The sequence below is a fragment of the Melanotaenia boesemani genome, chromosome 8 (genome assembly GCF_017639745.1).
Source record: "Melanotaenia boesemani isolate fMelBoe1 chromosome 8, fMelBoe1.pri, whole genome shotgun sequence".
NCBI classification, from domain to species: Eukaryota; Metazoa; Chordata; class Actinopteri; order Atheriniformes; family Melanotaeniidae; genus Melanotaenia; species Melanotaenia boesemani.
In genome coordinates, this window is record NC_055689.1 from 9,421,824 (window position 1) to 9,442,121 (window position 20,298).

The window sequence follows — 20,298 nt, forward strand, 5'->3', positions numbered from 1 at the left end:
CATAATTTGTGGGTTAATCTTCATGATGGGGATGTTCAATTTTAAGCAACATTAATGGTAAAATGAATACTGCTATGTTTGGCCGCATCTTATCTCGTCTTTGTAGGGATGCAATGGCTCCTATAATATTAAGAAAATAATTACATGATGATGTCTTTGCCCTGATGCAGCAAAACAGACTGTTGGGGTTTGAGACATGCACATGAATATAAATATTTATTTCAGCCTCAGTGTTATTACTTTGGTATCTTCATCATAACTAGGTTAATGGATGATTTAACCACAAGTCTGAAGTCAGTGTAAATGCTATATGTGAGCAAAGGAATACTTAAGATGCTTTTTATATGTTACAAGACACATCATAAGCAGAATCATCAGTCTGAGCAGGGCAGAAGGGTCAGATTAGCATATTTATTCATTTCAATTGAATTAATCAATAAATGAAGAGAGAGAGAGAGAGAGAGAGAGAGAGAGAGAGAGAGAGAGAGAGAGAGAAAGGTATCAAGGGGTTGTGTGTTGATTAAGATCAATAAACAGTGGGATTTTATCAAAAGATATTGAAGTTAAAGATGTCCACCTGATTTAACATAGTAGAACCCATGGTTTAGTCATGATTTCGTCAAGTGAATTACTCAATTTTAGTGTAGTTATATTATACTAAATAAGATATTATAGTTCAGTGATTTTCAACCTTTTTGAGCCGTAACCCACCAGATAACATATGTTGGTGTCTGCAACCCCCCTGCCATATTAGTCTGCGATCTACTGAAAGCTAGGTGTTGAACCTGAAGTTGCAGCCTAAAAAATGCGAGATAAAGGTGCTTCCTTGAAACAAAAACCCCTTCCTGCCCCTCAAATGGCAGAATTTTCATTATTGTTCCATCTTTGTAATTCTCAAGCTTCCGTTTAAAGCAGGGGTGTCCAAAGTCGGTTCTCAGGGGCTGCTGTCCTGCAAGTTTTCAATGTTTCCTGCTTCAACACACCTGGCTCAAATGAAATGGCTCCAGCAGTCAATTAAGTTTTGCACAATTACTCATTAATTTGAGTCAGGTGGTTTTGGAGCAAAGACATATCAAAAACCTGTAGGATTGTGGCCCTCGAGGACTGGAGCTCAACACCCGAGGTTTAAAGGGTTGAAAGGTTTTTATGAATTCGTTTCTCTGGTTTCTATGATGCTGCTTCAGACAAAGACAACTAAAACCAAAAGTTACTGGATTTAACACCAGTTTTATGAGCAGGTGGGGAGTTATTACACATTCTTCTTATTTTTACTGAAATCCAGTAACTGGATAAGAACATAAAAGCAAGATACACTATAAAGCCTACAAAGGTTGATCTGCTATAGTAAATATCGCTACCATTAGCTCCGCTAAAACTGGAAAGAAAAAGACTTAGATCTGACTGATAGAGTATCTTGCTTTTATGTTCTTATCCTGAACTCTTAACAGTGCTTTCTGTGGTGGTATAGATACTATTGTGAGACAATTTAATATCCATTCATCAGTATTCATAATTATTTTCTAACTAGGCCTTGGGTAGCACATGGATATATACAGAAATATGTAAATTATGACTAGTTTTTCACATTTTTGTCATCTGTAATTAGACTAATGACAAATTTGATGTGAAGGACAATAGCAGGACTGGGATGCCTAAAGGATGGAAAAGAGGATGATGAGGTAGGAATGAGTGGTGACAGTGGAGAGGGATAGTTGACAGAGAGGCTTCATCCTCTCCAGACAAACAACATTCCCTCTCTAATCTACAGCCTGCAGCTTGCCATGGCAAAATGCAGGAGCCTGTCAAATCGGCAGCAGCAGTTGGATCTTAATTGAGTGAGGCCTCCCAGTTGAGCCTGTGTGGGGAGCTGGGGACCACCCACCCAGATGTTTGTGTAGGAGAACTGAGGGGGTCCATCTCAAAAGTTTAAAAATGGCCGAACGAGACTTGCATTTTACTCTTTACTTGTTTACTTGTTGGCTGCAACGCTGAGAACATCTGGAATATTTAATTCCTGTAACTACCCATAATTTTCTGATTTGATTTTTTTCTTTAAATCACAGCTCAGCCCTCCTGATGACTCTAATCTGAGATGCAGCAACCCCCTGAATCAATAACTGGCTGCATACCCCTGTTTTGCCTCACAGATTGATGGAGAAATTCCAGACAGGCTCAAACCCAAGGTCTTCCCGCCTCAGACATCCAATGTTTCAGTTGTCAGTATAGTTATATGAAACAACAGGAGGCATCTTCCCTACCCAAGGGACAGGGCGATTGTAATGCTTTTAGGGTTTAATGCTTTCAGTGTATTTATAGATCTCTGAGGGACGCTGAGTGCTCTCTCTCTCTCACTGCCTTTCCTTGTCTCTTGCCAACTCTCATCATGGTGTCGTGTTTACGGCTTTGTATCAAATTGCACGGTGAGAAAACCGAAACAGGTAGCCACCGCAGGCTGTAGTCCAAACATTATGGTGCTCCATGTGAACATTATACTTTGTTTTCAGTTTTCAGCAGAAGGATTCATATTGCTTCCATGTGAAGCATGTGTTACATTCCCTATCAAATTTAACAAATGAAAATGTTGCTGATATTTGTCATGGTTGTGTTATACCTGGATCGATTCTATCTACAACCAGGAGCTAATTTTAAAATGTTATGTATCAGTATCAAAGTAGTAGTGTAGTGTTCTAACCTGAAAGCCAAAAGCAAAGTTTATACTTTGCTCAGGCTCTGTTTTTGCTTGGATGCAAAGCCAGTGTTATGCAAATATACAGTAGTATGCAAACACTTACCTGTCCAGCCTTGACTGTCAATAGGTCAAATTAAAGTCTCACTATAACCCTACATTAAAGATTTCTTCAGTGTCATCTGTACAGATGCAGCTGTTCAAAATGGGAACAGGAAAAGAAATCTTTAACATTGAAAACAGCTAAAATTTCATAAACTTGTAAAGGTTCATGATGTTTCCATAAAGAGATTTGATTTGATATCTACCAATGTATACAAAATATAATATGATTTCCATTAGATTCTATTTGATTTGATTCAGGACCCAGCAATTAATATGAGACAGTATCACATGCTGGTAGAACACGATTACTTCCATTCATATCAAATTACAAAAAGCTACTAAAACATCAAATTATAACTTTTTTCATGAGCTCAGTCAGAAATAAGGTTAGACTTTGGAAAAAAAAATCTCAAGTGTTGTAAATGAGATAAAAAAAATAGGAGAAAATTTAATTTCTCAGACTTTTCTCTCAGTGAACAAGAATTTTTTATTAACAAATGGTGAAATTCTATTTCTTTCATGGCAAAAATAGGATTAACTTGTTTTTAAATTCATTTCATATATTAAACTTTGCGGTTGATGTAAATGACAATGCAACCTTCAACTCTTCTAAGTGTTGAAAAAAAAGTCCAAAATAGGATTGCAGTTCTGAAATACTTTCTTGCTTTGATCCTGCAGTCTGATGAAGGTGATCCATCAAGCTGAGACATGTCAAACGACCGCTTCATAGTCCTTTCATTCTGGTTGAGGAAAAATGAGGCTGGCCTTGGCACTGCTAAATTCCCAGCCTTTAGATGTGCACGTTAGTGTTTTGCTGCATGGGTGATTATAATTTTGCTGGAAAAAGCAGCACAAGTGATGGAAGACACATGGAGCTGTGTGTAGTTAAAGCAGTTTGAACGTGCTTGCTGACATTAATCTAAGTTTCATAGCCGATATCAATCTCCTGTGTGACATTCATGTTTTCCGTATTACACTTGTGTGGTCTGAACGTTAACTAGTTTTATAGATCTATGAGCATGAACAGAAAGTAAGCTGACGAAAATGAAAAAATGGATTGTATCTATCTATCTATCTATCTATCTATCTATCTATCTATCTATCTATCTATCTATCTATCTGAGAACTAGCTAGCTAGCTACAATCTAGCTAGCTTGTACTCTCTAGCTAGCTGCTTACTCTCTTGCTAGCTAATTGGCAAGGTATTAACATCTTTCTCTTTGTTTTTTTGTTTTTGTTTTTATATAAACATTCAACACTAACAAAATCTCATTTGCTGTCACTTTAGTGAAACAAGCGACCAGCTGGATGAAAACAAGCCCAAAAATAAGCTACTCATCCCCTCAAAATAAATAAATTGTTGACTATAAGCACAGTAAAAAAATGAATACTTTGAACTTTTAAACTCTAATTGAAAGAAGACACACATGAGCCATTTCAAATAGACATAATGTAAAACCCAAAACAAATAAAACCTGTCTCCTACTATCATCCTTCCTTTTCTGTTCTGCAACCAGGGGCTCTTGTTTTATTGTGAGTAGCTGTGAAATATTCTGCAAGGCTTGATAAAGTTAGCAGAGCATGCCCAAATAAGCAACTACACTCAAGCTCAAAAACCCACAACCACTCTCAGAAAGGTTGCAGCCACTCCGATAGTAGCTGCAACCACAGCCACTATAGGATCCTGGCGTCACTCCCTGTACTCCCACTGGCAGCATGCAGTGTGTGACAGAAACCTACATGCAAACATGTTCTAACCTCTTCTAACCTTGGCAGTGTCACCAAAATACCCCAGACAGTTATCACAATACCAGCTTTACAAACAGATCTTGTGTGAACGTGTAAACAGCTTAAAACATAAAAAGTCCAGTTTCACACTGATAGATGTTGAATATTAGTGCACTTGGCTACATCTACATGCATTGAATTAAAAAGCCAATGGTTTCCATTGAACTGTGTTTTGGCCCTCAGCATTTTAGAAGCAGAGTGCATTGCCTGCCTGATTGTACAATTCACATTCAGTCGAGCAAAGTAAACTATTTCTTTTACAGTTTCTGCTTTAATAACTCTGTCACTCAAGTTCTGCTCCCATAACTTCTACAGTCAAATAACAAGGCACTTCTAGAGTCCTTCTGACCCACAGTGCACAGCCTCTGGTGGAAACACAAGCATTGACTAGAGTGGTGATGATTAATTCCTACAACTGTGTTGGAGCCAATTAGCTACATCCAATGGAAACCAGGGATAAAATTGGTACTGTGATAGTTAAGGAAAAATACTGTCATCCATCCATTTTTATTCCAATGCTGGATCATCATGTAAAACTTTTAATGCAGGAAAATTGCGTAAAACTGAAAGTTCATCTCTTGGAATTCAAAGATTCTCACGCACAGTAAAAAAATACTCCGGTTCTTATCAGGGCCCCTTGTTAGGAAGCAGGTTCAACAAACTCTGAGTTAAAAGCGCAACTCTGGGTTGACCAACAAAAAGAAAAGAATCAAGAAAAGGACACGTGATGTCTGACACTTCCTTCTGTCTGCAGGCTGCAGCTAAAGAGGAGGACAAACTCTGGGTTAGCTGAAGGAAACCTGCCACCGAGCAGGTTAGCTTCACAGAGTCTATTGTAGCAGTAACTACCTCAGAATTTTCACTAAACCCGCTTTCTGAAACAGGTCTAAAAATGAGGTAAACACGACTTCAGATGAACAACTAAAGATGACATATTACACAGGACCATTTTTCATTTAACAAAATGCCAAATGGCAGAAGCAGTGTGTGGAAACTAACTACACCCCTACTGCTTCCTTAAAATACAAATATAACAAAATTAACAAATTAATCATTTCCACTTCATTAACTGATCATCAACAAGTTCGAGTTCCTCTACAACAGCAGAAGTTTAGTCAGATTGCTGATCTTCAATCTCAGTGCAGATTAGCTCTAACTCGATGCTAAGAAGGAAAGACATCAGCACTAATTCACAGCTTCACTTTGATTTGAATATATTTTTAGTCCTGAAACATAAAAAAGCAGGACTTGAAATCCATACATCCAGGATGTTTACAGCAAAGTTTTCCAGGGTAAAACGTTGTTTAGTTAAGAAGGGTATGAGAAAATAGACACTCCTGAAGCTTTCCAGTGAAGTGGTAAACTTCTAGCTGACAATGTGAAAACTGAAGGGATTAGCCCACAGTTGTTCAAATTCATCATTATGGTCAACAGTCTCTATCTGTCAAGGAAAATTTAGTACAAGTCTGCTAGTTAAAATGCTGTAATCCTGCGTGGCAACGTGTCTCAACTGAAGGAGGTGAAGGAGGACGTGGGAATCTCCAGCTTGGGTTGATTTGCTCATATGCTGTGTCACAACGCAATGTTAGCAATGCTGTCTTACCTGTGGAGCATTTTAAACATTTGCAGCTAGCACAGTCCCGTCTGTAGGAGCGTCAAACTAAACTAAGAGTCCTTGCAGATCAGCTACATGAAGACGTTCTAGGCAGATTGAACAATAGCTTCTATGATCAGAAGTCCTTTTCAGCAGAAAGGTGATACTCCAGAGCCGATACTGCAGACCACAATCTGTCTGCAACGCTGTCAGACCATCCCAGTTTATTCACATTCATCCTCGTTCTCTTACAACATGTTCTCTTGCACCTTAAACATTAGAAAAACTGTTGTTTCTGTTAAATTATGACTACCTTTGTTTTTATTAAGATAATGAAGCAACTACATACATTGTCTGCAATTTACTTTGAAGGTTTTTTCTTATCAATTATTTTGGAAAACATTTAAATTGGATTAATTTTGTTGATCGGTTGCTCACTTATTAAGAAGTGATGTGTGGTTTACTACAGTCTAATGAGACCAGAGGACTACTAACTGATCCTGTCTGGCTTGGGGTCATATTAATGCCTATTAATGAAGACAAAAACTTAAAATAGTTTAAATTACTGTAACTTGTTGTATACCATTAATTAAAAACCAAACGAGACCGAATAAAACTACATTTAAAAACACACAAATATATCTAAAGTCCTTTGTAAAAAATTGACAGAAGAAAGTTGTTTTGAAGCCTGAACATATTTAGGTTATCTTTTCTTCACTTTTTGCCTGTCACACAACATTATTTTCCTCCCTTGCAATGCCCGTATATTTATATGAATTAGACTCATGCAAATTAGATGAGGATGTCATTTAGCAACTTTTAGGACAGCCAACAGCTACTTTTCTTAATGAGGAGTTGGCAACAGTGGTGGATCAGTGGATCTCTAATATGAACCATCATGTAGCAACTGCAGTTTTAGGCACCAGCCAATCATTTGGTGCATCTTTGTTACCTTTGTGCTTTTATCTGCCTCTCTCACCCAGTTTTGTTACTCACCAGTAATTGAAAGTTTGAAAACTAAACTCATCTAGTGGCCCACAGAGAGTCCTGATCTACTCCTGACAAACCTAAATGGGTGTATGAGGATGAAAAAAAAGCATTGTCAGTGTCCCTTTCTATATTTTGTAAACTTTGTTTTTACAGCTTTTTTTCCAGAGAGAGGAGACGCACAAAAACTCAAAGGTTCTTCACTGACCTGCAGTTAACTTAAACACAGTTTATTTGTTGTTACCTGCTGGTTTGCTGCTAGTGTTGCATACGCAAATTACACTTTAACAGAGACGAGGGCTTTTTTGCAAATGACATATTCACACACAATCTCTTTATAGTGTTAGTCAGTCAAAGAATGCATTACAGCAACTGAAGAAGATTTAACTTTAGTATCCTTTAACTGTGAAAGATGAGTCATGTGCCTCGAGAATAATGCCATAAATAAAAATGACTATGAAGCAAAACACCTGCTGTACTGAGTGTCTCCAGCTTCACTATGCACTTTACTATATTTAAATTTATTCAATTCTTCATGCTTTCAGTGGGAGAGATAAGTTTCTACTGGTCTATGCAACGGGAACTTTATTTGTACAGATGTTTTGCAGACAGCAAGAATCTTTCATGTAACTATGTATTCTTATAACAACAGTATCTGCCCCAGTCTTCCTCTCTATTTTCCGCCTCTTCCTCTACTCAAGCTGAATTTTGTCTTTGGTGGCAATTAGTAAATGTTGTCAAACTAGTATGGTAATCTGAGATAGGGTTAGCACACTCTAACCTCTTAAGCCCTGGCCACATTTTCAGAAAATCATACCCAAAAAAAAGACATACCCACACGACAATAACAATGATTTCCTGCACACAGATGCCCATGATCATCTTCAGAAAAAAAAAAATCTAAACATTAAAGGAAGGGTAGAAGATGTTTTACTTTATTGCTTTAAATTCCCTTCACACCCCGATTGCAGCTGAATAATTAAAGGCTCTAACACAAAAATAAAAGATCAGAAATCATTTTAACCTGCCCGTTCTAAAAGATTGGCTGGTGATATGTCTATCAAACTCAATTGCCATTTGTCCCTCCTTCCTCAACCCTTCTGCATGTTCCCAACTTTGTGCATGGGCTCTTAGAGGCTTGGAGCACTTGTAGTGGCAACGAAACGAGAGCCAGAACTTGGCTAGCTTACTACATCAAAAATGGTATGGACTTAAACATAAGGAACATCATGGCAGAAAGGGTGTCTATATCAAGTCAGAAAAGAAAAACTGTTTTGGAGAAGACTACTTCCAAGAAAAACGCTGAAGGAGAGCGGAGCAAGAGCAGAGTGTTAGCGAATCAATGCTGCCCAGTGTTTGTGAACCCTCGGGAACAAGTATTGCATGTTTCTGTGCTTTGGAGGTGTGGCTACAGGGGAAGTCTGAAGAAAGAGATTTGGACTTTTGAATTGTGTATTTTTAAAATGTAACTTTCTTGAACCTTTCCCCAGGATCTCCTACCCTAGCTTTACTGTTCGCAGTAAAATATATTTTTGAACTTGTTTTGTGAACATTAGGGTCTAAACTTTGAGCAACAGTTGAAAATAAGCACATCTGACCTGTTTTATTATTTTTTTCTGGTAGGTGATTGTAATTTTTTCAGCCCTCATAAGGACCAATCGGGCTATAAAGTTAACAACAACATCATGGCTTTCTAAATTTATGTGTATGCTGGTGTCAGCATTTATCTCAAAGTGCCATGATAAGGCTGCCGATGACATTTTGTGAGGTCTGACGCTGAACAGGTAGACACAGTCGCAGGTTGTAGTTTAAAGAAGGTTTAATCAGATCGGTCAGTTGAGAGAATGCATGAGCAAGATTAGACAAGGAGTGAAAGTGGACTGAAGGTATATATAGGGATGTTGACAGGTGTTGGTTGTTAGGCTGATCAGGGAGCGGAGGTGGTAACCATGATGGCGGAGTCCGGTGGGTTATGGGTATTGTAGTCCATTCCAGGGCTCAGTATTCTGGAGATGATAAACGGGCTGGTGGAGGAGGTGCAGGCCTGACAGAGCTCCCCCCCCCCCCCCCCCCCCCCCCCCTTGAGGCACGGCACCCGATGTGCCATGCCGGGCACCCGGAGGTCGACCCCGAGGACGAGGGGCAGGATGGTCGGGCCTAGCCTGGTGGAAGTCCCGGATGAGGTCAGGGTCAAGGATATAGTCACGCGGGACCCAACTCTGCTCCTCAGGGCCGTAACCCTCCCAGTCCACCAGGTATTCAAGGCGTCCCTGGCGACGCCTGGAGTTCAGAAGGGACCGGACCGAGTACACCACGGAGCCCTCTATCTCCAAGGCCGGAGGAGGGTCGTCAGGCAGAACCACATCAGCACCGGCCTGAGGAGGGAAACATGAAACGTGGGTGAAATGCTATAATGAGAGGGGAGCAAAAGCGTACACGACACCTCATTGACCCGGCGAAGGACCTTGAAGGGTCCGACAAACCGAGGGCTCAGCTTCCGGCAGGGCAGCCGAAGTGGAAGGTCCCGAGTGGAGAGCCACACACGATCCCGAGGACAATAGACAGGGGCCTCAGAACGCCTGCGGTCCGCCTGGATCTTCTGGTGGCGGATCGCATGACGCAGCTGGATGTGGATGGACTCCCAGACGCGTTCCGCCTGGCGGAACCAGTCGTCCACAGCGGGACCACCGGCAGGATCCAGATGCCAAGGGCACAAAGGAGGTTGGAGACCCAGCAATCACTGGAACGGCGTCAGGCCGGTAGAGGCATTCCGGAGAGAGTTCTGGGCGTACTCCGCCCACGGCAGGAACCGGGTCCAGTCGTGCTGGTTGCGGGAGCAGTGGGCTCGGAGGAACCTCCCTAGTTCCTGGTTAGTGTGTTCAGCCTGTCCGTTAGACTCCGGATGATACCCGGAAGTCAGACTGACCGAGACCCCCAGGCGATGGAGGAACGATCTCCAAACCCGGGATATGAACTGGGGGCCCCGATAGGAGACTATGTCCTTAGGCAGACCAAAGTTCCTGAAAACATGGTTGAACACAGCCTCAGCAACCTGAAAGGCAGTGGGGAGGTTAGAAAACGGAATAAACTTGCAGAATTTAGAGAAGCGGTCCATGACCACCAGGATCACCGTATGTCCCTCTGAGGCCGGCAGGTCAGTGACAAAATCCACTGCGATGTGAGTCCAAGGTCTCTGTGGGACCGGTAAGGGCAGCAGCTTCCCCGCAGGCGGGTGGTGTGGCGACTTGGTCGTGGCGCACAGGGAGCAGGATTTAACATACTGGTCGACATCAGAGGCCAGGTTGGGCCACCAGTATTTTGGGAGATCAGTTAAGCAGTGCGCTTCGTGCCAGGATGACCTGAGGACGTAGACATGTGAGCCCACCTAATAATCCTGTCACGGAGGGTCTGAGGCACGAAGATGCGGTCGGCCGGACACGTCGGGGGTGCTGGCGACAATCGTCCAGGTCCCACATGATGGGGCTGACGAAAACAGTTGCTGGAAGAATGGTAGTGGGTTCCAGGGACAGTGTAACAGGGCCATCTCGACGGGACAGAGCGTCAGCCTTGGTATTCCGGCTTCAGGGTCTGTAGGAGATGGTAAAGTCAAAGCGAGAGAAAAACAGAGCCCACCTAGCCTGGCGTGGGTTCAGGCGCTTTGCCGTGCGGAGGTACTTCAGATTGCGGTGGTCCGTGAGGACTTGGAATGGCTGTAACGACCCTTCTAGCCAATGGCGCCACTCCTCCATGGCCAATTTCACCGCCAGTAGCTCACGGTTCCCCACTTCATAATTTCGCTCAGCCGGGGACAGCTTCCTGGAGAAATAAGCACAGGGATGTAATTTGGGTGGCTCACCAGACCGTTGTGAGAGGACGGCCCCAACCCCGGATTCGCTGGCGTCGACCTCCACCACAAAGGCCAGACTGGGGTCAGGCAGGCGCAGGATTGGTGCGGTGGTGAAACGTCTCTACAGATCCTCGAAAGCCTCCTGAGCAGCCGGTGTCCACGTGAGCGTCCTCGGTTTCCCCTTGAGGAGGGCCGTGATGGGAGATGCCACTGAACTGAAGTTTCGGATTAAAAGTCGGTAGAAGTTAGCGAACCCCAAGAATCGCTGAAGCTCCTTAATCGTACGAGGTGTTGGCCATGATGTCACCGCCTTGACCTTATCCAGGTCCATCCTCACCCCCTCCGGCCCGATGACGTATCCCAGGAAGGAGACGGTTGGGGAGTGGAACACGCACTTCTCCGCTTTAACATACAGCCGGTGCGCCAGAAGCTGTTCCAGGACCTGTCGGACATGCTGGAGATGTTGAGACCTAGATTTAGAGTATATGAGAATATCGTCAATGTATGCCACAACAAACTTTCCTAACATGTCCCGCAACACATCATTAATGAGGCTCTGGAACACTGAGCTTTGGCCAAGCCATAGGGCATTACGCAGTATTCGAAGTGGCCTGAGTGCGTACTGAAAGCAGTTTTCCATTCATCACCCTCCAGGTTGTAGGCGCTGCGCAGGTCCAGCTTGGTGTAGATGGTGGAACCACGCAATTGGTCTAGAGCACTGGAAACCAGGGGAAGAGGGTACCGGTACTTGACTGTGATGTCGTTAAGACCCCTGTAGTCGATACACGGTCGGAGACCCCCATCCTTCTTTTCCACGAAGTAGAAACCAGCGGAAGCCGGGGAAGAAGGAAGGATGAAATTCTGCCGCAGCGCCTCCTCCACATACGTTTCCATGGCCTTCTGTTCCGTCTGCGTGAGTGGATAAATGCGACTCCTTGGGGGCGAGGTCCCAGGTAGAAGATCGATTGTGCAGTCACTGGGCCGGTGTGGTGGCAGACAGGTGGTGCGGAGCTTGCTGAACACCTCCTGCAGGTCCTTATATTCCTTGGGGACAGGTGAGTCGGTGGTCGCTGAAGGGCTCTCAATGGAAGTGGAAGCACAACCCAAAACCACTGAGCGATCCATCGGAGCCGTGGGAAAAGTCACGGTTTTGGACTTCCAATGGAATGTGGGTGTGTTCCTACTAAGCCAGGGAAGACCCAAGACGAGGAGATGACGGGACTGTGGGAGAACGAATAAGGTGATCTCTTCCAAATGGGACCAACAGATTTGTCCAGCTCTTTGGCTCAACCAAGTACTGAATAAACTGTGTGCACTTATGTCCAAGATGATATTGTTTGATGAATTCGTGATTTTGTGTTTAAACAAAATGACTTACAAAAAAACTAAAAACTAAATAAATAAATAAATAAATATGCACTGCCTCTAGCACTACATGACAGCACATGGGTCCAACTGGACTCACAGCAGTCTGATGACCACTTAATTATGATGTCCCATCTTGTTTGAATTCTTGCTTGTGTTGTTTTTACTCTCAAATGTAAGTCGCTCTGGATAGCGATTTGGAAGCGTCTGCTAAATGACTGTAGAATAGAATTTACATTACAGTCATTTAGCTAACACTTTTATCCAGTGGTTAGGCAGTAGCATTAAGGGTCTTGCCTAACGACCCAACCGGAAGTTGTTAATACTTGTCCCCTGGAGGATTCAAACACTGGTTTCCCACATGGGAGACTGATGTTCTGCCAACTGAGGTAACCAGCCGTGTAGTAACCGCCATTTTTAAAAAAACAACACCCAATGGATCATGTTGATGAGAGGCTGATCAAATTATTTCTTTGTTTACTTCCACAAGCTAATAAAGTCACTGAGCCATACTGGACACCACTGTTGTTTTAAAACAGAAAATACATACTGGAACTGAAGTGAACCATGAAAAGAACTCCAACCTGGTGAATTTACCGACCGATACCACCCCTGCTGCCACCTTCAAATTAGGAGGAGAAACAGCAACACAACACCAAAATGACGCACACGCCCAGCACTCGAGTGTGAAAGCAAACTCACCAGCATCAGCTACACTGTAGCCGACCACATGCAGATACCGTGCAAGCATAAATCCACCTTTAGAGACCACCAGTGGAAGCATTTCCACAGTAAATCCTGAATGATGAGAAAGCAGCTCGGTGGAAAGAGATCACAAATTTGATCATGTTGCATATCGCTTAAAATTTGCTGCCTTTTTATTTACGTTATTCACAAGTCTGATTTTAATACAAGAAACACATTTACATTTAAAGAAAATATTAAGTTTAATTAAGTTTTTAATGAGTTTACTATGTTTTTAAGCAGAACAATTTATATTTTTTTAGCCATATTACATAAATACATAAATGCTGCTTATACTTAAACATGCTCTTATTTTTCCATGTCCCTATTTTTAATCCAAGTATTCCCAACTCACCTTTCAAAGTAACATCTGCAAACGTGTGTATCTTACAATAGAAGGAAAACAAAGAAACTCTGGAGTGTATGAATGGCAAACTGTTTAAAAAAACAACAACAAAGTGAAATCATGGTTGCATCATAACTCCCAGGCCTGCTTGTCAACGCTTAAACACTCTTTTTATTGTATCCGTTTATTCTGCCAACCATTTACGCTTCAGCTCTGACATTTATACCTTCTGAACAACATCCCTCTTTCTTGCTGCTTCCCAGTTTGGAGATACTAGGCTGTGTGCCAGCTTCGAAACATCAGCTGATCTGTGTTGAAGTTCAGCAGGGAGCTTTGACATGCACACCTCTTCACAGACATAAAAATAAATATTTTCCAAAATGGAAAGCTGGCAAAGGAGAATGGCTGTGAAAGCTCACACTGCTTCTTCTTAAACTAGATCTTTGGCCATTAATTATAAATAATTACCAATACATATTATTTTAATATGTTTTAAGACTACAGTTCTGATCTTTACAGCAAGAGTTAGGAGATACAGTTTTTACTAAGCACGCAATGCAATGCACTATTTATAAATGTTCATGTGAAATTTATTACGGCTTTATTTCGTGCAAGTATGTGCACTGACATGAGTGTACATCCTTTCTGCTTGTGCCTGTGAATGTGTGCAATGGTGTGCCTTAGCTCCAGATGGTCTGTAAGCCCATGCAGCTCCCACAGTTATCAACTCAAGCTGGAATTACACAAGCACCCTTAAATTCTGCAAACAACCCTTAATTCTTAATTTAGATATTAATTAGTTTCCCTGTTACTTGGCAAAGCCATGTGATTTCCCCTGACAGCGGGTGTGTTTATTAGTGGGGCGTTTGCTGCTTCACGCTGCAGAGGAGCATGTAGAAGATGTAGTAGAATCAATAACACAACTAAAACAAGTTCATTAACTGAGGCCAAACACTTCACTGGGCTTGAGAAAGAGAATAATTATCAGTACAGTAGGAACAGTTACTCAGTGTGGCATATTTTGTGTTAACTGGAGCTATTTGGGAGGTTCAGATCCGATGATTTTCCCTTTAATGAATAAATAGTTGGAAGACGACGATTGTCTTCATACAATACTCAGTACGAATCCTGTTGTCTGCCATGAATTATCTGAACCCATTCCCAACCTGAAATACAAACATTTTATGGAAAAGGAACTTTGGAGTTTATTGTAGAGGCAAAAGGCTGTTAGTTTTGTTCTTGGCTGCAGGGCATGGTTAACGTCTTCGCTTCACAGCAGGAAGATCCCCTGTGCACTCCAGCTTCCTCCGTCAGTCCAAAAACCTGCATGTTAGGCTGAGTGGTGTCTGAATGCTCCCTTTGAGTGACCTCACATTGGAATAATCTCTTAATGACTATGGATTGATTTGGACATAACTTTAATTTATGGGAGTGAATGTGTCCAAGCTTTCAACTGGTTATGGATTTGTAATGTTTATTGAAAAACTAAATAATTAAGGACTGTTTAAATTTTTTAATGTCTGCCGAGCAAATGAGCCATTAAATGGAAATTGTTTCAGCTTTGTGATGTTAATGTAATTCCTTGTATTATTGTCTTGGAATATGCCAGAAATAATATGTTCCAAGAATAATCAGCTATAAACCACTCTTTTTTTACAGAGTAGTCCATGTTTGGATAGTCTCATAATTACAAATTTGCATTATATCATTTGCAAAAATGTAAAATCATGAGTGAATAATTGGGTACTTGTAAATTTGTGTTTAAATAACTTTACACATTCACATATTACATCTATACATTCACATCTTTATATACACGTACATACATATATACGTACATACACACGTAAACATATCTATGAACATGGCTAGATCAACTTGCATGTGCACGCAGCTCCTCGCAATTCTACAGACACGTGCAGTTAATAGATGGGAAGCTTATTTATCTGGATTTAACACAACTTTAGTCATTTTTATTTTCCTCTATAATTATTTAAAAGCAGGAAGGATACTTACTAGGACAGAGTAGTACAACATGTATTTTCAAATTTCTGAAGTACCCAAAGTTACTCACATTGTTTTACACATTTGTAAATCATAAATAAATAACCATTATGAGACTAATTTGCATATTACAGGAAGCACAAGACAATTTTCACTCAGGGATTTTGATGAAGTCTGATATTTGTGGTGCCTACCCTACCTACCTACCTACCTACAAAATGACAAAAGAAAACTGCGGCTCTCTGTGTATCAGGAATGGTGACGACCCAAATTCAACACAAATAGACTGGGGAAGAAGGAAGAACAAGCTTTATTAAATTTCCAGGAAGAATCAGATGGATTAGTCTATAACTACTCCGGAGACACGGATGGAATTGAACCCCATCCCTCGCTTGCCAGGTAAACTTATTTCCTCTAGACCATCAGGAATGACTGAGGAGACGAGTGAGCAGAAGTCCAGGAGATAACAACTAGATGATTAAATGTTTTAAGCAAGTGAGACTCACTGTGATTGCTTGTCCTTCCAGAACATGGTTCAGGTCAATCCAGATACTGAACAGGGACAAAAGGCAAGGTCAGGAACAGGCAGGGTCGGAGCCAGGGAATCAGAGACGACTTCAGACACAGACTCAGGACAGGGCTGAGATGGGAGATAATGGTCAGGAACAGGCAGCGTCGGCAACAGGGAGTCAGTTCAGAAAAAAAAGCTGGAGAGTCAGGCATGGAAGCAAAGACAATCTGGCAAATGGTGAGTGAGAGAGGACAGGTTATATAGTGTCACTGATGAGGTAATTGGCAGGTAGCGCCAGCAGGTGGAAATGGTTGAGCTGATGAGAGGGAGGAGCAGAGCCAAAGAGCAGGAGGTCACAGCTGAGTGTGACACACTGGGACTGTTAAGGCTACATTCCTCTATGGAATTTAGCAAAACTTAGTTACATGTAAGGCAGTTTTTTTTTTTCTTTTTTCTTTAATAAGAACAGAGTCGCTAAGTTGGCAATTTAAAATAATGCATTAACTTAACATGCACATTTGTGGACTGTGGGAGGAAGCCACAATACCCAGATAGAACCCATGCATGCACAAGCAAAACATGCAAACTCTAAGTAAAAAAAGCCCCTGAATGAGATTTGAACCAGGGAAGCTGTTACATAGGCAATAGTGCTTACCAACACACCAGTATACAGCCTGCAGCTCAGCTCTTTGCTGGTGAAAATAGCTGGAAAAGCAGGGCTGTGCTGCAGTCGAGCCGGATAAATACACACTGACTCAGTTACAGGGGAAACAGATGGCTTCAAATTATATCAGTATAAAAGGAACTGTATGACTTCATGCCTTGTTTAAAAAAAAAAAAAAAAAGAAACAAAAAGAACAAACAGATATAAACAAAAAGTAGTGTACTTCACCGCCAATAAATCAGTGCATCAGCTAGATTAATAAGATAAAAACCTGTTTGTACAGCTTTAACATGCATTTCCACTGCATAAATCTATTCCAGGGCCTTCAGGGTCTTCTTTGTTTGATCCTTTCCATTTCCCCCAGTAGGAATCAGATTTATGCCTAAAAAGCTCTGGTGGGGAAAGGGAACATTTGGGACTACCAGAACATTTTGGGTGGGACTTGCAGCTTTAAAAATGTCTTGTTGGTCTATGATCCTGTCCACCTGTCTGTCTCCATGTCATGCTTAAAATCCCCATTAACTTATGTAGTTTGGGTTCTGCTGCAGGGAGAGTTTATTATTCATCCTGCCTTGATCAGATACATTTAGTTGAGCAAACCTAAAGAGTGGAGGCACTGATAGCAAAGCAAAAACGTCTTAATCTTATATTTTTCTTCAGCATAGTATTATGCAGCATTATTTAAATCAAACCAACCCAAAGAAACATGTAAACTGTAACAGATTTTGATTTAATACAACCAAATGACTTCCTTGGTTTAACTGCGTAGGTTGATGTGATGATCCCTGAAGCTCTGACGCTCATATTTAAACTGACTTAATTTATGTAATCTCTGTACTTTAGATGTAATTCCAAATGCAGAAGACTCAGAACTGAAATAATCCTTGAAAAAAGCCCCAGGCTGTTAAAGTTCTGGGGGCATTTGATAGAAATGGCTTGTAGTTAGTGTACCATTACAGCAGTAGACACAAATCTATAGGTAGCAATTCTATTCTGCAGTCATTTAGCAGACTCTTTTCTCCAGAGCGACTGTAGTAATCATGTTTCCATAGGTGTGAAATCAAATGAAAGTAAGATTTATCATAATTAATTATCTTTTTATTTGCATGTGCTTTTAGATTGATGAAGCACAAATAGAGCTGAGTCAACATTGTTAACTTCTCTCTTTTATTTCTTTCTGTGGAATATAGTGGGTTGGCCCAGCGAGTTTAGTTGTTATTCACATCCCAGCTTGTTGACAAGTTGGGGCCAGAATGCACCATACCTCAGGCCACATGTTGCCCTGGAGCAGACATACTTGTTGCTCCAGGGCAGTGTTTTGCTCATGGACTCAGTACTCAGTATGGTGCTACAGGGGAATGAACTGCCAACTTTCTTATCAATAACTAAGCTCTAAACATCCGTTTTACTTTTACATGACTCCCACTCCTTCCTGTGATGTGTTTGTTAATTATATGCAAGGTAGGGTAACTCTGCTGTCTTTCTTTGTTAAATCTCCACCTGTTTTGTCTCTGCTCTTTTCTTCCCAGTGCACCCCCATCGGAGGTCATGGATTTGTGCTGGACAAGTACAAGTGCCAGTGCAGGACAGGATTTTACCATCCAAGCCGAGTGGCACTCAATGGCTTTAAAAGTAGGTTACAAATCCCTTTTCTTTCCCAAAAATACATTTTGCACTCAGCTGTCAGATCAAGATCCCAACCTTGAGTATTTCAAAAGCAAGAGAGTAGGTGTTAAAATAATAAATAAATAAATAAATAAATAAAAAGAAAGAAAGAAAATAGAAGGAAACAACCACCTTTAGTTGCACATTTTTTCTGATGTTTCTGTTACAGGCCACTGGATCCACTTGCAGATAAAACATGTTTATGTCTGGAAGAACTTTGGCCACTGACAGCCACCGTTCATACCCATGTTTGGGATTTGAAGTAATTTCTTAGCACATCTTTACCACCAGATGCCATTCGTTCTTACACACCGTACCATTTAGCTTATTAAACAGGCAAGTAATAAACATCCTCAATTATCATATTACAAAAACCCACAGAGAACTTGTTCACTATCTGTTCAAAAGGACATTGCATCCAAATACACTACCGTTCAAAAGTTTGGGGTCACTTCCCTATTGAATCCTATGGCAAAGTGACCCCAAACTTTTGAACGGTAGTGTATTTCCACTCCCTCTTCCTCTTGTTAGCTTCCCATCCATTTCAGCCCTGTTCCTCTTGTTGCAGACATGTGGTTAAGCCACATTTGTCTCACAGCTTTAATTGGTGTTATACAGAACAAGAGAGATAAAAATAGCAAACGGCTAGTCTCCTAGAACAATTTTACAACTGGCTAAACTTCCATTCATTTTTTGTTTTGTTATGAGTCAACTTCCTGTCATTTCCAACCCAAGTAGTTTTGCAGTAATCTACCAGAAGCTGCCTTTAAACTCCTCATTTCTATTCTTTACAGTGTTTGTCATAAAATACTTTGTGCAGAGAAACAGTGAATCAGAAACAGTCTGTTACCATTTGCATGTGTGGTGGCTCTGAGTGGTCATCTCAAGTGGGTTGAAATGATAAACAAACTAAATCAAACTTGTACTCTAAAATGTAAATTACAGACAAAAGCTTAAGAGTCTGTGTGCAAGTTTGATTCACATAATTTGACAATGTGTGCAGAGGTCTTTATGCTTTAATGTGCAAACACCTCACACGTTAGGCATCGTGCCTCATTATGTGGAGCAAGTGAAAGCTCTACAGGTCTATCATGCCACGCTACAGTAAGCAGTGACTGGACTGCTGCTGCTCAGGGGAGCGTCTTAGTAAACACAGTTAAAATCTACCCTGCACATCTGGCAATTGCCAGTTTCAGTCAGGTGTGAACTGAAGACAGAGGCGATATTCTGCTTTTCACTGTTGTGCATTAGAAGAATATCCTTAACCTGACTCCCCTAACCGTGCTTTGGATGCCGATATTCTAACACTTTGTCTGAAAGCGCTGCAGTGTCCTCGGGCAGAAAGCTCAGCCCTGATGAGCAAGATAATCAGGCAACTGCCATTCTCATTCCTGACTCCAACAATGACGCACTCCAGGGAGGTTAATATGCTAAGCCAGAGCTTTATTATAATGCAGTACGATGAGGCTCGTAGTCAGAAGACCCAGTGTGGGAAGAGACTCATTTTCCAAGCCCCATGTAGACCACCTCATTAAAAATCACTGTGGCTGAGAATGGGTCACAGTTTCTTGCAGCCCTGATTTCCCCTCCAGGAGTTTTATTCTTTGTGCATACTGCAAAAAAGAGATCAAAGTAGAAATAGATTTTATATTGTTCCATGGCAACAGGCTGAAAGACATGATTTCAGTGGGAAGAAATGATGTAGAAAAAGATCTTTTATTGTTGCTCTCAATACTCTGCTGAGGATGCTCTGTGACTACAATTGAGAAAAAAGAAAAAGAAAATCAACAGTAATAACAAAAGCCATTCGAACAAAACTAAAGGAGCTTCAAAGACCAGTACTCATTCATTTGTTGTCAGTATTGGAGCCTCTAGCTGATCACTGCTGTGTTCAGCAGGCTGGAACTGCTTCATGTGTGACCTCTGACCTCAGACAGGTGTTGTGTCACTGTGAAAAACTGGAGACTGAACTGGAAAACTTTCTTGGGTTCC

The 20,298-nt window shown here is 41.5% G+C and overlaps 1 protein-coding gene across 1 annotated transcript in view; it reads left to right on the plus strand.

The window, feature by feature from the left end:
- gpr158b (G protein-coupled receptor 158b) overlaps positions 1 to 20,298 on the plus strand; it is a 111,842-nt gene that overhangs the window by 18,891 nt on the left and 72,653 nt on the right. Inside the window, exon 3 of the mRNA XM_041992657.1 lies at positions 18,171 to 18,273. Within this exon, the coding sequence (XP_041848591.1) occupies positions 18,171 to 18,273 (103 nt within the window). The remainder of the gene's footprint in view (positions 1 to 18,170; positions 18,274 to 20,298) is intronic.